The following is a 13,345-nucleotide window of genomic DNA, read 5'->3' as shown; positions in this document are numbered from 1 at the left end:
AAGTTAAAAATTGTTAGAGGCCTTTAGTTTGGGTCACTGTTACACACGTCCCATGGAAAGGTTCAATTTCCAGTACCTTTCCTGCCCCCAAAATTCACTTCTAAATTTTCAGTAAATAGAATTTGATTTTAATGCAATGAGCATTGTTGGGACTCTGTAGGAATGTAAGAGTAACAAGATGTGACACCTGAAGTCATTCAGGAAAGTCTGATGAAATGTTTAATGTCTATAATCAAATAATAGAGTCGCACCTTTCCTAAATGTTTCGATGTATCGTATGAAAATTCCTTAAAGTAGGAATTTTTTGAAAGTTGAGTGCGTCAACATTTAATGGCATGGAAAAGCAAGATTACAGCACTCGTGCTGATACACCGGCCAGGCTGAGGTCCTCGGCGATCGGCCAGACAAAGGGTTGGCTCCAGACCAGGAACAGCAGACCCATCCCATACCCCCTAGGTGTTCCTCTCAAGTTTTATGAACCCCTAAATTCCTAGAGATTCCCATGCTGTGCCTGTCACTTTGTTTCAAAATAAGATTAAATCTTTCGTGGTTATATTCTTAGCCTATTTAGTTTTTTCTTTTTTCCTTAGCTATTGTATTATCTCTCAGAACACAGATATTTTGGAGTAAATTTTTCCATACATCAAGAATGACTGACACCATTTGGGAAATAGTTAAGCAATTCCTCATAATATTAATATTGAATGTGCTTGTGAAAAATTTTAAGCATACGGTCTTATGACCTAGGAATAAAAACATGTGTCCATGCAAAGATTCACGCAGCAATGTTCATAGCAGCATCTTTCACAATAGCACAAAGTTGTGTAACCCAAATTCAATGAACTGGGGAGTAGTTAAACAAAAGATAGCCAATGTATACAGTGGAATATTATGCAGCAATAAAAAGTCATATAGTGAGTTCTAATATACAGTTAGAATGAATGTCAAAAACATTATGTCAAGTGAAATATAATACAACATAAAATATGTAACAAGACACTTTTCATTACTTTTATAAGAAATATCCTGAGTATGTAAATTCTTAGAGACAGGAAGTAGACTGGTGGTTGCCAGAGGTTGAAGAGAGAAGAAAAAGCTCAGCGGCATAAGTGCTTGCCTTGCAAATGTGTGATTGTGAGTTTGATCCCTAGTACCGATAAAAAAGAAAAAGACAAAAAAAAAAAAAAAAAAAGAAATGTTCTAAAATTAGATAATAAAGTAGGTCACACAATTCTGTGAAACGTTTCAGTTGTATAATTCTGATGTGTATGATGAATGATATGTCAGTGAAACTTTAAAACAAATATAGGTTGAATGGGAATAAAAATATTTAAATATAAAAAGAACTGGGCATGGTGGCAGTGCGTGCCTGGATCTTGGCACTCTGGAAAGCTGAGGTAGGAGGATCACAAGTTCAAGTCCAGCATGGGTGACCTATGACTTAGACTCTCTCTGAATCTCTTTCTCTTTATATGTAATACAAAATAGATAAAAGTATGTAACATAAATATAGTATATTTGCATTTAGTTATAACATAGTCTCACTATCCAGGGCAGGCTGTCCTTGAACTCCCTATGTAGCCCAGGCTGGTCTTGAACTTGCAAGGATCTTCCTGCCCCATCCTCCCGAGTTCTGGGATTACAGTTGTGTGCCACCATCCCCAGCTATTTGTACACATTTGTGTATATTTAGGGAAGCAATCTCCATGTGCTGAGGGGTCCTGAGTGTGAAGGTGCTCAGTGCAATCCCCAGTCCTAAATAAATAACTTCACTTTCTTATCTCAGCCATTTTGTTAGGTGAGGAATATCCTTTGTGTGCCTCCCTCTACTCATTTCTAAAGGGAAATATCTTTTAAAACACAGAAAATCAAACAGGTTTATGTGTGAGCCTAGCAAGGTCAAACGCTGCAAAAGGATATGCTGTTGATTTGGGGGCTGGCCTGCACCCTGGGTCTTGGGGGTTTCCCGAGACTCGGCCTTGTTTTCTCGTCCGCCTGCTTCCCGCTCTCTGCCTGCCCTTCGCTGTGTGCTCTTCCTGGTGGTCCTGCCTTCGTCTTCCTTTCTGGCAACATCTTCTCTTCTTTCATCCTTTTGTCCCCTCACCATGTATTTGCTATAGTCACCAGGAATGAGGCATTGTGCCAGGCATTTTCTATCTTAAAAGCATCCTTTTCTCATCTCAGAGAGGCATTTTCACTATGAGAAATTCAAGCCAGAAGGCAGAGGGAATGTAGCGAACCATAGTTTACTTAGTGTTTTTACCTTGATCTCTCTCACTTAATGGCATTTGAGCAGCATTTGGCCCTAGAGGTAGCACTGTTTTCTTTTTAAAGCGAAGCAATGACTTTAAAATTCTCTTTAAATCTTGAAGTGGTTCGAATGTGGTAATTTCTACATATTCACAATTGCTCAGGATTTGCGAGGCCATCAGAGAGGCTCACCTGTCTGTGTTCAGTTCTCCCATGAGTTCAAGTCCTACCTCAGTAGTACCATTTCAAACCGATTCTTCTGCAGCACTTTTGGTCTTCTGTTGGTATTTTTATTTATTGAACGCTTTCACTGGCCCAGTCCCCCTGTGGGTTGTGTGATGGTTACCTCCTGCCTCGTGAGGCCTCCACCTGCATAGAACTCATGCACTTGGGCTACCTTTATTCCTTAGGGCAGGTTTATGCCATTCGCATCATATTCTGAGGTCAGATCCTGCTACAAGAGCAGCCAAAATCAGAGTCGTGCAAGGAAAGCATACATCGAGCTATGTCTTTTTAGCTTTGAGTTATTCTCACTTTTTATGTGTCCTGGATTTATTTCCCACCAGTGGTTGGTCCAGGAAGCCAGTCTTTCTGTGTGGTAGGAAGCAGGGTGTAGCATACTTGCAGCTAAGAGAACCAAAAGAAACTGAACCCAGGAGCGAGTGCTGGAGGGCTAGGTAGGGTAGGGTCAGCCCAAAGGCAGCATAATGTGAGCGAGAGGGATGGTGCTTGGTTTATTGATGTTGGAGGAAAGACAAAAGCAAGGACCTTCCCCAAAGTCAATTTTCCCCCTATCAAAGATACTTGTATAGTCTGTGAATTTGAAAGTGATCAGAAATGTATTTGCCTTCCACATGTGGACACTTATTTTTAAAGTATTTAAATTTGCAATATCAGAATCCTTTTATAATTTTGCAGAAAATATATATAAAATATAATGCATTATATTTTATTCTCCACTATGAATTACTCAGAGCATTGCTATTCTTTTTAAACTGTATCCTGAAACATCATTAGAGGTTATCTAATAGCAAGCTCATAATTTCATTCCTCCACTGAGGCTTGTGGGCCAATTTCGCCCTGTTATACTCTCCAGAATAATGAAACTAATTTGGGATCTTGCTGTGGAATTAAAAGCTCTTACAGATCCCACCCCCTCTGAGACCATAAACATCTGTCATAACATGTCTTATAGCCAAATAACCTTTCTATTTACCAGTGTGCCTGAGGAACTGACAGGGAGTGAAAGGTCCTTGCAGCCATGTCCTGGTAAACACCATGTTGCCAGCAGTTTAGCTGAAGAAATTTTGGCACCTCTCACCCTGGCACTATTGTTAGACCCTCATTACTTTTGCTACTATAAGGATAAAACTATAACTAGGCAACAGTGCAGACAAGTGGGAGTTTGTGCCTGTTTTGAGATAGTCATAGACCTCCTTAAGATCTATTTGCACTTGTCATCATAGTGACTGTTTTTCTAGGCTGTACCTTTATTGTATAAGTGGCACTTTGTTAATTCTTTTATATGCTTTATTTAACGGACTTGAAGTGACCCATCCATCCCCATTTTATAAATGAGAAGACTGAGGCTAAGTAAATTGCCCGATTGCACCACATATCTAATAAAAAGCACACCCAGGACACAAACTCAGGCTATCTGGCTCCATCGCTCCTATCTATGCCTGCAGACTGCTTTTAAAGAACCTTCAGTGACCCCACCCTAAGGGCATGGAGCAGACAGAGGCGAAAATCAAATGTGAGAGGCCTGGAGATGGAGTTAAAGTCTATGAAGGAACAAGGCCAGAAGTCCAGGGAAGTGGTAAGGAGGGATCTGTTTAAAGGGCAGCCAGGGAGAACTTGTTAGAAGGTGATTCTGAGCGGGGCAGTCGAAGGAGCTGGCTGACCCCGCCTGAGGGGGCATCCCAGATAAGAAGGTCTTGGTTCTGGGAGAAATAAGGTGGTCGAAGAAAACTGGGAAAATGCAGATCTTTGCGGAAAGCTCAGAGAAATAGAGGGGAAGCAGGCATTGGCTATGGTCCTTTGTGTCACTGTCCATGTCTCCCAGTGCCGTCACTCCTTTGCAACTGCCTGCCCCTGCAGACCTTGCCACGCCTCCTGCAGCTCCTCCTAGCTCCGTCCTGCCTCCCCAGGGCCTTGCTGTGCATGTCTTCCCTGCGCCCTCACTTTGCTGGACCCTCGGCCCAGACCCTGTCACTGTTGGGAGTAGGCTTAGAAATGCTTTGCACCCCTTGACAGCCCTGCTTTTTGTCTGCTTTCTGGGCTGCTTCTCTTTTCACTCTTCTCCACTTTGCTCAACCCCCTACAGTGCCCCATTGGCCTTGGCTCTGTATTTTCCAAAGAAAATCCAGACTCTCGTGAATGTAGTTGAATGTCTCACATCCGTTCTTAATAATTACTTAAGCCTCTTCACTTCCAGATGCTTTGGCTGATCTCTAACTGATGCGTCCTTTTTCTGAACTAAGGCAGATCTTTTCACCTGAACACTTGATAACATTTACCTCCTACTCCTACTCGTTGACGTTGGTCTTTTAGATGTTCAGTCACGCATTGGATCCTGCCCCACGTGTCTCTTGCATGAAAATATTCCTCCTTTATCCTTGTTTCCACCTAAAACAGGTCACAAACATTGTCTCCACATTATGCCTGCCAATCACCTCGTGCTCTGCAAATGGACTTCTGCCCTGCTGCCGTAACAGAGAGGTGAAGTCACCCCTAAATACCAGTGGCTAACTCCAGGGCATTATCTCTGATATTCTTTCTTTGGGTGAACTCCTTCATTCCCATGGCTTTACCATTTTGCTGATGACTTCTATATGGATGTTTTCAAAATAGATGCTTCTGGTAAATGCTAGGTCAGTAATTCTCAATTCCTGTTGTGTGCCTCTTTGGATGTGTTTAAAACGCCTTTCACTTCCACAGTACATCTAAAATTAAGAAAAGTACCATTAATCCTGGCTGCCGCCTTTCCTTGAGTTTCCCCTTTTATCTCACCCTCATGTCATCTTCTACCCTGTATCATTAAGGCATGAATATTATTAATTTTATTAATTTAACATTTGTTTGTATTTGTCCCTTACTATTTCCTCCTCCCTAATCCACCTCTGGTCTAGGCTCTTAGCACTTCTGACCCGTGTAGGATGATACCATCTTCATTACCCGCGGTCCCCTGCATCTCTAGTCCACTCTCTGCACTCATTCTGAAGTGAATTTTCTCAGGTGTGCAGCCACTTGTATCATGCTGGGGCTGAAACCCCTCAGTGTTCCCTGTGGTACTCCCAAGCCCAGGCCCCCGCAGGTGTCTGTCTCATCTCCCTCCCTCCCTCTCTAGGTCATGCCGGAGATTGCATCAGATGGAGACCTTACAATCTGACTTTGAAAACAACTTAAGGAATTTTGTTCTGATCTGTAATTTACTGAGAAAAAAATAACTTTCAAGGAGAGGATGATATATTAAAAGTGTAAAAAATTTCCCAGTAAATGTGATATGTATGTGTGCAAATTCCTCAGGATGAATAAAATTATTATGTATGGTAAACATATACTGATAACAATTAGAAATAATAAATGTAAATGACCCTAAACATAAATATAAAAATTTAAGCATATTTACCTAGAAGACTAGCCAAATTTTCTATTAAAGGTTTTATGTAAAATATGCATTATTATTATTGTCAAGATTTATAGTCAAATTTGAGCCAATCTAGAAAAAAGTTTCAATTACCTCTAAAATATAGCTGCATACCAGGTATTGTAGCCAAAATATTCTAGTTTTTAAATCACAGTAATCATTTTACAATTAAATTCTTCTTGCAAGCCCTTTCTAGGCACTGAATACAAAATTAATTCTAAACTCTCATTTATTATTAAGCATTTGTAAATCACTCTTACAGGTTAAATAGAGATATTTCAAATTAAACATTTTCATATTAATGAAGCAAATATGACAAAATTTTAGCCTTTATTGGAAGCAGGATGTGGTAGGATGCAAGAATGGTACTTGTGAAAGACATAGGTGGTATTTACTGTGTTTTCCTGTGCATTTATCTTTGAGAAATTTTCTAAAGTGAGTTTAAACAAACTCTTAAATAATGATGGTACTGTTACACCTCCCCATGTGTAAGGACTGTTATGTGCAGGAGTCATAAAAATCCAAAGTCTCATTTCCACGTGTCTCATAGCTCTATTGACTTGTCTACCTGTCCTCTGAGTCACCTGTTAAATTAATCCCAAGAGGATGACGTGAGTACATTATCTACATTAGCGCCATGCTATTTTTCAATAAAAGTAGTTTACTGAATACTACGCAGAAATCAAAAGTGATTTCAGTGGTCTTGCCAATCAGCATTTCACGTATATTTTAAAATAATTGCTTGTATTTCCCCAGGACTTTTCAGCATGGCATGGATGAGTCTGTTTCAGATCGCTTAAAGTCATTTTTCAACCAACCATTGCACTGGGTTTCTTGCATATCACAGTTCTACCCCTCGTTACTCAGGTAAGAACCTCTAGATGACACAGTATCTGTACTTCTATTATTTCACATTAGCATTTAATAGAAATTCATGAATATAAATGAATCTTATAGAGGAACACATAGTATTTCACAATATGCTGTTAAGGGTATGATCTCTTTCTCAATTTTAGTTCAAGAATCCTATGGGGTGAAAGCTTCATAATCTTTCTACTAATGTATGGGTTTAGTGGTATAACAGAAAATAGTGAATTTTTTTGGAATATAGTTCAATAGTTGTGTGCTTCACTATTTAAACATTCATCCTTTTTGATCTATGGCTGAGGATTTATACTTCCCAACTAATTATCAGGTATAGACATCAAAACCGGATAATCCATGCAATGTAGAGCGCTAGGTACAAGTTGAGAGAGGAGTAACTTTTATGATCATGAACAGAATCTTTCACTTTTATTATTTAATTAACAGCATTTAAAACCAAGAAAAATAATTTAAAGTGTGAAATGTGCTTCCAGAGTAATCTGATGACATTTTGTGGCATTATGTAGAATGGCAGTTTGATTCTTTCTGGAATATATCATTGGAAAATGCCTTTCCTTTGTATCTGAGAACAAAAATATCATGTATAGCTAAAGGAGATATTGCTCATCCTCATGCATTCTTGATTCATCTTGGCAATATATTATCAGTGTTACCATTTCAACATCTAAATTGACTGCCTATTTTTTGAGGCACAAGAGTCCCACTCATAAACAAAGGCTATGAAAGCCTCACTGATAAAGTCTCTATAAGAAACATACTGCTTGCATGTATGTGTTTCCATGTAGGTCGTGGAGGATTCAAGACTAATGATACTGAGATTCTGCCTTCAAGGACGTCAACGTACACTTATTATACTTCACTGACATGTAAAACGATGTCAACACTTGATGAAATTTTTATGATTGATTCCCAGAAATACAGTTCCCTCCTTACTCTCTTCTCAATAACCTGTCACCTTGCATGCAAATATTCTTTTATGTCAAAAGGAATAGTCAGTTCTTTCATACTCATTGCAAAAGCAACATATTAAACAACTGGGTCTTTTACAGCATGATTTAGGCAAGCAACTTTTAGATTGATGTGTTCTTATCATCACATTTTAAAATCTATTTTATTTTTTAAGCAGAAAAAAGTAAGAAACAACAGTAAAACTGTTTCAAGACAGGTTAGTAGGAGAGTAACAACAATCGACACATTGCATAATGTTATATTCACAGTAATTGTTTGGAATACAAAAGATAGGCATTACTAGCATACAACTTTCCCCTTAATGAACCAAGAGTAACCAGCTATATAACTATCTTAACTATTTTATATATATATATGTATATATATATGTATATATATACATATATGTGTGTGTGCATATATATATATATATATGTTTTTCCTTTTCCTTCATTTTCTTTCCCCTTTCTCCCAACACAATTTTTCTTTTCTTCTGAAGAGTTTCTTCTCAATCCACAATATGTACTGTACATTTTGGATCTTGTTTACTCTTTCAGATTCTCACACTAGTGAGACAATACAATGGTTACACATGTGGGTCTGGTTTATTTCACTTAAACGTATGGTCTCAGGTTACATCCATTTACCTATAAAAGTATCAAGCTTATCTTTTTAACATTGCATTATATTATCCATTCCTCAGTTGATGGGCATTGGGGTTGTTTCCAAGGTTTAGCTATTACAAATTGTGCTGCTATCAACATGAATACACATATATCTCTAAGGCATGATATTTTTAATATTTCTGGGAAGAAATATTACTCAGAAAGGGAATAGTTGGGTCAAACGGAACCTCTAATCCTAGTTTTTAAAGAAATCCTCACACTGATTTCCACAGTGAGTGTACCAATCTGCACATCTACTAACAGTAGAGAAGGGTCCCTTTTTCCCCACAGCCCTGCCAGTATTTGTTATTGGTTGATTTCTTAATGCTAGTGATTCTTTCTGGGGCAAGATGCAATCTCAATGTTGTTTTAATTTGCATCTCTCAAATGACCAGTGATGTTGAACATTTTTTCATATATTTAGTTGTCATCTGTATTTCTGCCTCTGAGAAGTGTGTATTCATCTCATATATTGCTGCTTTGATTTTATATCTGGAACCACTGACATTATCTCCCTTTAAGATAGCTTTAGAACATTTCCACTTCCAGGCTTGCTCAATTCAGCCCAGTTAGAGGCCTAGGAAATCAGCATGAAAGCGGGTTTATCTTTTAAATACCTAATCCTTGTATGTAAATTATCTTTATTTCTATGCTGAAAGCAAATGTAAATGCAACATGATCTTTCTTTCTTCTTCTTGTCAGTGAACCTACTCCACTATTATCTTAACAGGAAGATTAGAATATGCATGGAGATGCCATCCAGATTACTGTAAAAATAGAATTTGATGCAAACTTTCTGGAGAGCAATTTAGTAACATGTATCAAAAATTTTAAAATAGTTTTTTAACTTTAGCCAACAATTCCATTTTTAGAAATCAACCATAAGGAGTTAATCAGGGATGCTGACAAAGTTTAATATGTAAATATGTCCATCAAAGCATTTATAAAAGAAAAAATGGAACTAAATGTTCAACAGTATCTTACTATACAATGACTGGTTGTGTCGTAACTGATGGACACGGTGCTGAGAGCTTTCACACACTGTATTTATGACCATCTGTGAGGTTCTACGAGGTAAAATACTCGTACACATCTTTTGTGGAGAGAAAGGTGATGTGTAAATAGAAACTTTCTCAAGAGAACAAAGCCAGAAGTCAGCTCCCTAACCTGTGTCCGTTCCATGGTAAAGTTCAAACTCTTAACAACTGAACCACCACTTTACAAAGAGAAAATCATTCAGGTTTGTTGAATAATCATACTTCTCCGTAAGTAAGATTGTTGGTTTTTTTCATTATGGTTCAATTTTGCATGGATATTAGCATGCCAGCTTATCTAAAGGGAGGAAGATCAGTTCAGCAGATTCCCCAAACTTATTGGATGCTAGAATCCTTGTTACCCCAGAGGAGGAACAGTTACTGGAAGCTGGGCCACTATGAAGTAGTGTGATCTAGGATATACTATCACTTAAAGAGTGTTAGAAAATTATGTAGAAAAACAGACATTAGATCCCCGGTACGGATAAAAATGAAAAAGAAAAAAAAAAAAACAGACATTATAAGGATACACACTGGAAAGTTTAGTTTTTATCTCCGGGCAGTAAATGTATGAGATTAATTTTAATTTTTAGCTGCCTTTTCCAAATTTCTTATAGTGAGTATAATTTAATTTTGTTAAGATAAAAACAAATTTAAAGAAAGTTAAAAGGAAGTCTACACTCTTTGTTTGTTCTTTGTACACATTGGTTGAAGCCGCCATCTCTCCCCAGATGATTTCTAGCTCTGAATGCTTCCCTGTAAACTAATACTTTCTGTTCAGTAGCTTGTATTTCCTGAGTGATCCACTGTAGTAGTGAAAATCCAACATTACGTGGATCCTTTCCTTCTCTCTTGTGTTGTTTCCCATGCACAGGGCCTTTCCTGTTAGGCTTGTGATTGTTCTTAAATGCTTACAAGCTCAAATCTGAGCATTTTGCTTCCTATTTGGGCTGTTTACTGTGTCTAGTTGATTCTTCCTCCAAAATCCTCTTAGAAGCCCGCTCTCTCCCCAGCCCATTATAATGACCTTGCTATTATTTTTGTTTTGCTATTAGGTTCGTTTTGCTATTATTTAACAAGTTTAAAATACTGTGTACATTATGTCCCTCTGTCCCCACAAGCCTAGTGCAGTTTCTTTTGCTTGTTTCTTGGAGCACTTTGCGATCTGCTCCAGTTGTGACTGTCTCCTCACAAGTCCCATAGACAATCTTTCTGTACTTAACTTTTATCTGTTGCTCATTGCCAGCATCAAGTCTTTATGTGTGTACTCCCATCTCCTGGAATACCTTTGCTTCTAAGTTCTCCATGTGAGGTTTGATTTGGCCACCCTATTCTGTTACACTCGCTGACAATTTTCTCTGCTAGGACCATGTAGTCTGTTCAGGAGGACGTGATCTATGTGATACATAAGTCGATGTGCTCAGAAAAGTGATTCCATCAGAGGATCCCAGGACAGCAATTTAAAAAGGACTTAAGTCAGTGATTGGCTTTTGCCAGATATAGAAATATGGATTCCTGGACCACCATTATATGACTTTAAAGAATCTCTTATCTTTCCATCCATTTTTTAAAAAGTATATCAGTTTTCTCTGTATATTTTACCCCTAATTATCCTTCAAAAGTCCGTTTGCCCTTATGACTAAAATGAACCTTCAGAGAAGAACATGGATTGGATGATAAAGGGGTCAAAATCTACTGGATTTCTTTTTGGAAAGAGAAAAGCTGAGAGGAGAGATGATTGAAATAGTTAATATCACAAAGGTTCTTAGCAGTCATCTATTTATTTAGACCTACATATCGTTTCTGAAATAATTTCATTTTTAGGAACACTCAATAAAGATAATTTAGGTGAGAAGAAAGAAAAAGAGCAAGGAGAAGGATATGAAATTAATACTTAAAATAAGATTTCAAATGCATAAATAGCTGTATGAATCATAAATTTGTCTAGATAGAAGAACTAGGAAGTATACAAAGAGATAGAAAAACAAAGTTTTTCTTGTTTTCTTTTTCAACATGAGGGATGTAGTTTAGAAGATGTTGCCTTAGAGAAAGTAAATGTGTTTTCATGGCAGTAAGTAAAATATACTACATTTATTGTTCCTAGCAGTGATAAAAGCTAACAATCTGAGTGGATTTAGAAAGAGTAATTGGTTTCAGACTAGATTAAACTAAAGCATGTGGAGAATATTTCAGTCTCTAGATTTATATTATGATACCATACTGTACTTCCACATAAATGTTCAAAAAAGAATACTATTTTGGTTTCTATAGCATGTTACATTTATAATGCTTCTTATTGTTTTTCCCAACTTTCCTCTTCATGTGGTTCTCTAAAAGTTTTCAAGTATTTTTCAAGTCTTCATTTGTCAAATCAACACTAAATACTGAATCCAAGCAGCGTAATCAGCTTGAATGAACAAGTTGCATTACCCTGCTTGTTTTCTTTCATGAGTACAACAGGATGTTTTGATTGTGTCCAGTACATTTCTGAGCTATAGATGTGTGTATAGCTACTCTTTCATTTTACGCTTTTATTTAATGTAATACTGTTTGGGACTTAGGTATTTTTTTCTTCCCTAAATATGTTAAGTAACATTTGGCTTCGGTGAATAGTGTGTTTGGTGGCCCTTTATCTGCTCCTTAAGATGTATTCGTTCATTTCTTCAGTAATGGGTTTTTCAGACTTTCTCCTTATAAGGCATTGTGCTAGAGGTATTAATGTTGGGGGAAGATGCTGGTCATGAAGTCATGCTGGTCATGAGGACTATTCACCTTTCTTTGAACTGTTAGGTGTTGCTGATGGCCACAATGTTAATGACCTACTTAACAGTATACTACACCTATGTTCATTTCCTCTATCTTGATTTGTTTCTCCTAAGATCCTCTTCCAATTTTTTTCTTTCTGCTTTCTCTCACCCAAAATTATTTTTATAATCTAAAATTTACCATGTCATGCTTTGGCTTAAAACACTCCCATAAGGATTGTCTTTAAATAATATTTTTTTAAATCTGGCATAGCCTATCGTATCTAGATAGACATGTCTCTTATTCAACTCTCCAAACTCCCCTGATATCCACTGCTTTCTACACATTGGCCTTTTTCTATTTAATTAACATGGAATGCTCCCCTCTGCTGCAAGATCTTTGCACATGCATTTCCCTTACCCCAAAATATCTTTATCACCTCACTGATGTCAACTTCTCTTCATATTTCAGTTTAAATATGACTGCAGAGAAGCTTTTCATCAACCCCAAGGACTAGTTTACTTCTTTTTGCTGCATGCACTAAAAGAAATTTTTGCTTTTCTTTCACTGACCTTTCTTTTCTTTTTCTTTCTTTCTTTCTTTCTCTTTCTTTCTTTCTTTCTTTCTTTCTTTCTTTCTTTCTTTCTTTCTTTCTTTCTTTCTCTCTTTCTTTCTTGTCTTTTTGTGCCTTACTGTGCAGTTCAGGCTGGCCTTGAGCTCACTTTGTAGCCTAGAGAGGTTGGTCTTGAACTCGCAAGGATCCTCCTGCCTCAGTCTCCCGAGTGCTGGGATTACAGGCATGCACCATCACACCTGGCTTTTCCTTCATTGACTTTTCATAATTTCAATTTTATCTTGAAATTGGAAAGGTTATTTAACTTGGAAAGATTATTTAAACTATGTTTGTATCCTCCATGATGTTCTATAGGAATTTCATAGTCTGTTTTCCATTTACTCTTGTGTCTCCATGGTCACGTAAAAGTGAGCTGTAAATAGTAGTTGGGCAGATGAGGGAAGGAATGAGCAAGTGAATTTAGAGTGGTAATGCATTGGATAAGTGTTGTGTTAACGGATCTAAGCTTTTGATCTGAGTCATAAAGCTCAGGCATGAGAGGCAGAATCTTGATGAGGAGAACATTTAGAGACAAGGACAGAAGAAGCTGATCTCC

The 13,345-nt window shown here is 37.6% G+C and overlaps 1 protein-coding gene across 3 annotated transcripts in view; it reads left to right on the top strand.

Moving 5' to 3' along the window:
* Kiaa0825 (KIAA0825 ortholog) overlaps positions 1 to 13,345 on the top strand; it is a 383,787-nt gene that overhangs the window by 115,709 nt on the left and 254,733 nt on the right. For all 3 annotated transcript variants that reach the window (XM_023561406.2, XM_063245350.1, XM_063245351.1), the window contains one exon: positions 6,656 to 6,766. In XM_023561406.2, the coding sequence (XP_023417174.2) occupies positions 6,656 to 6,766 (111 nt within the window). The remainder of the gene's footprint in view (positions 1 to 6,655; positions 6,767 to 13,345) is intronic.

Source organism: Cavia porcellus, unplaced genomic scaffold (genome assembly GCF_034190915.1).
Source record: "Cavia porcellus strain 051 isolate PalLab524CR breed Dunkin Hartley unplaced genomic scaffold, mCavPor4.1 scaffold_2, whole genome shotgun sequence".
NCBI classification, from domain to species: Eukaryota; Metazoa; Chordata; class Mammalia; order Rodentia; family Caviidae; genus Cavia; species Cavia porcellus.
The sequence above is the reverse complement of the archived record's forward strand: the minus strand, read 5'-3'. Positions and strand labels throughout refer to the sequence as shown.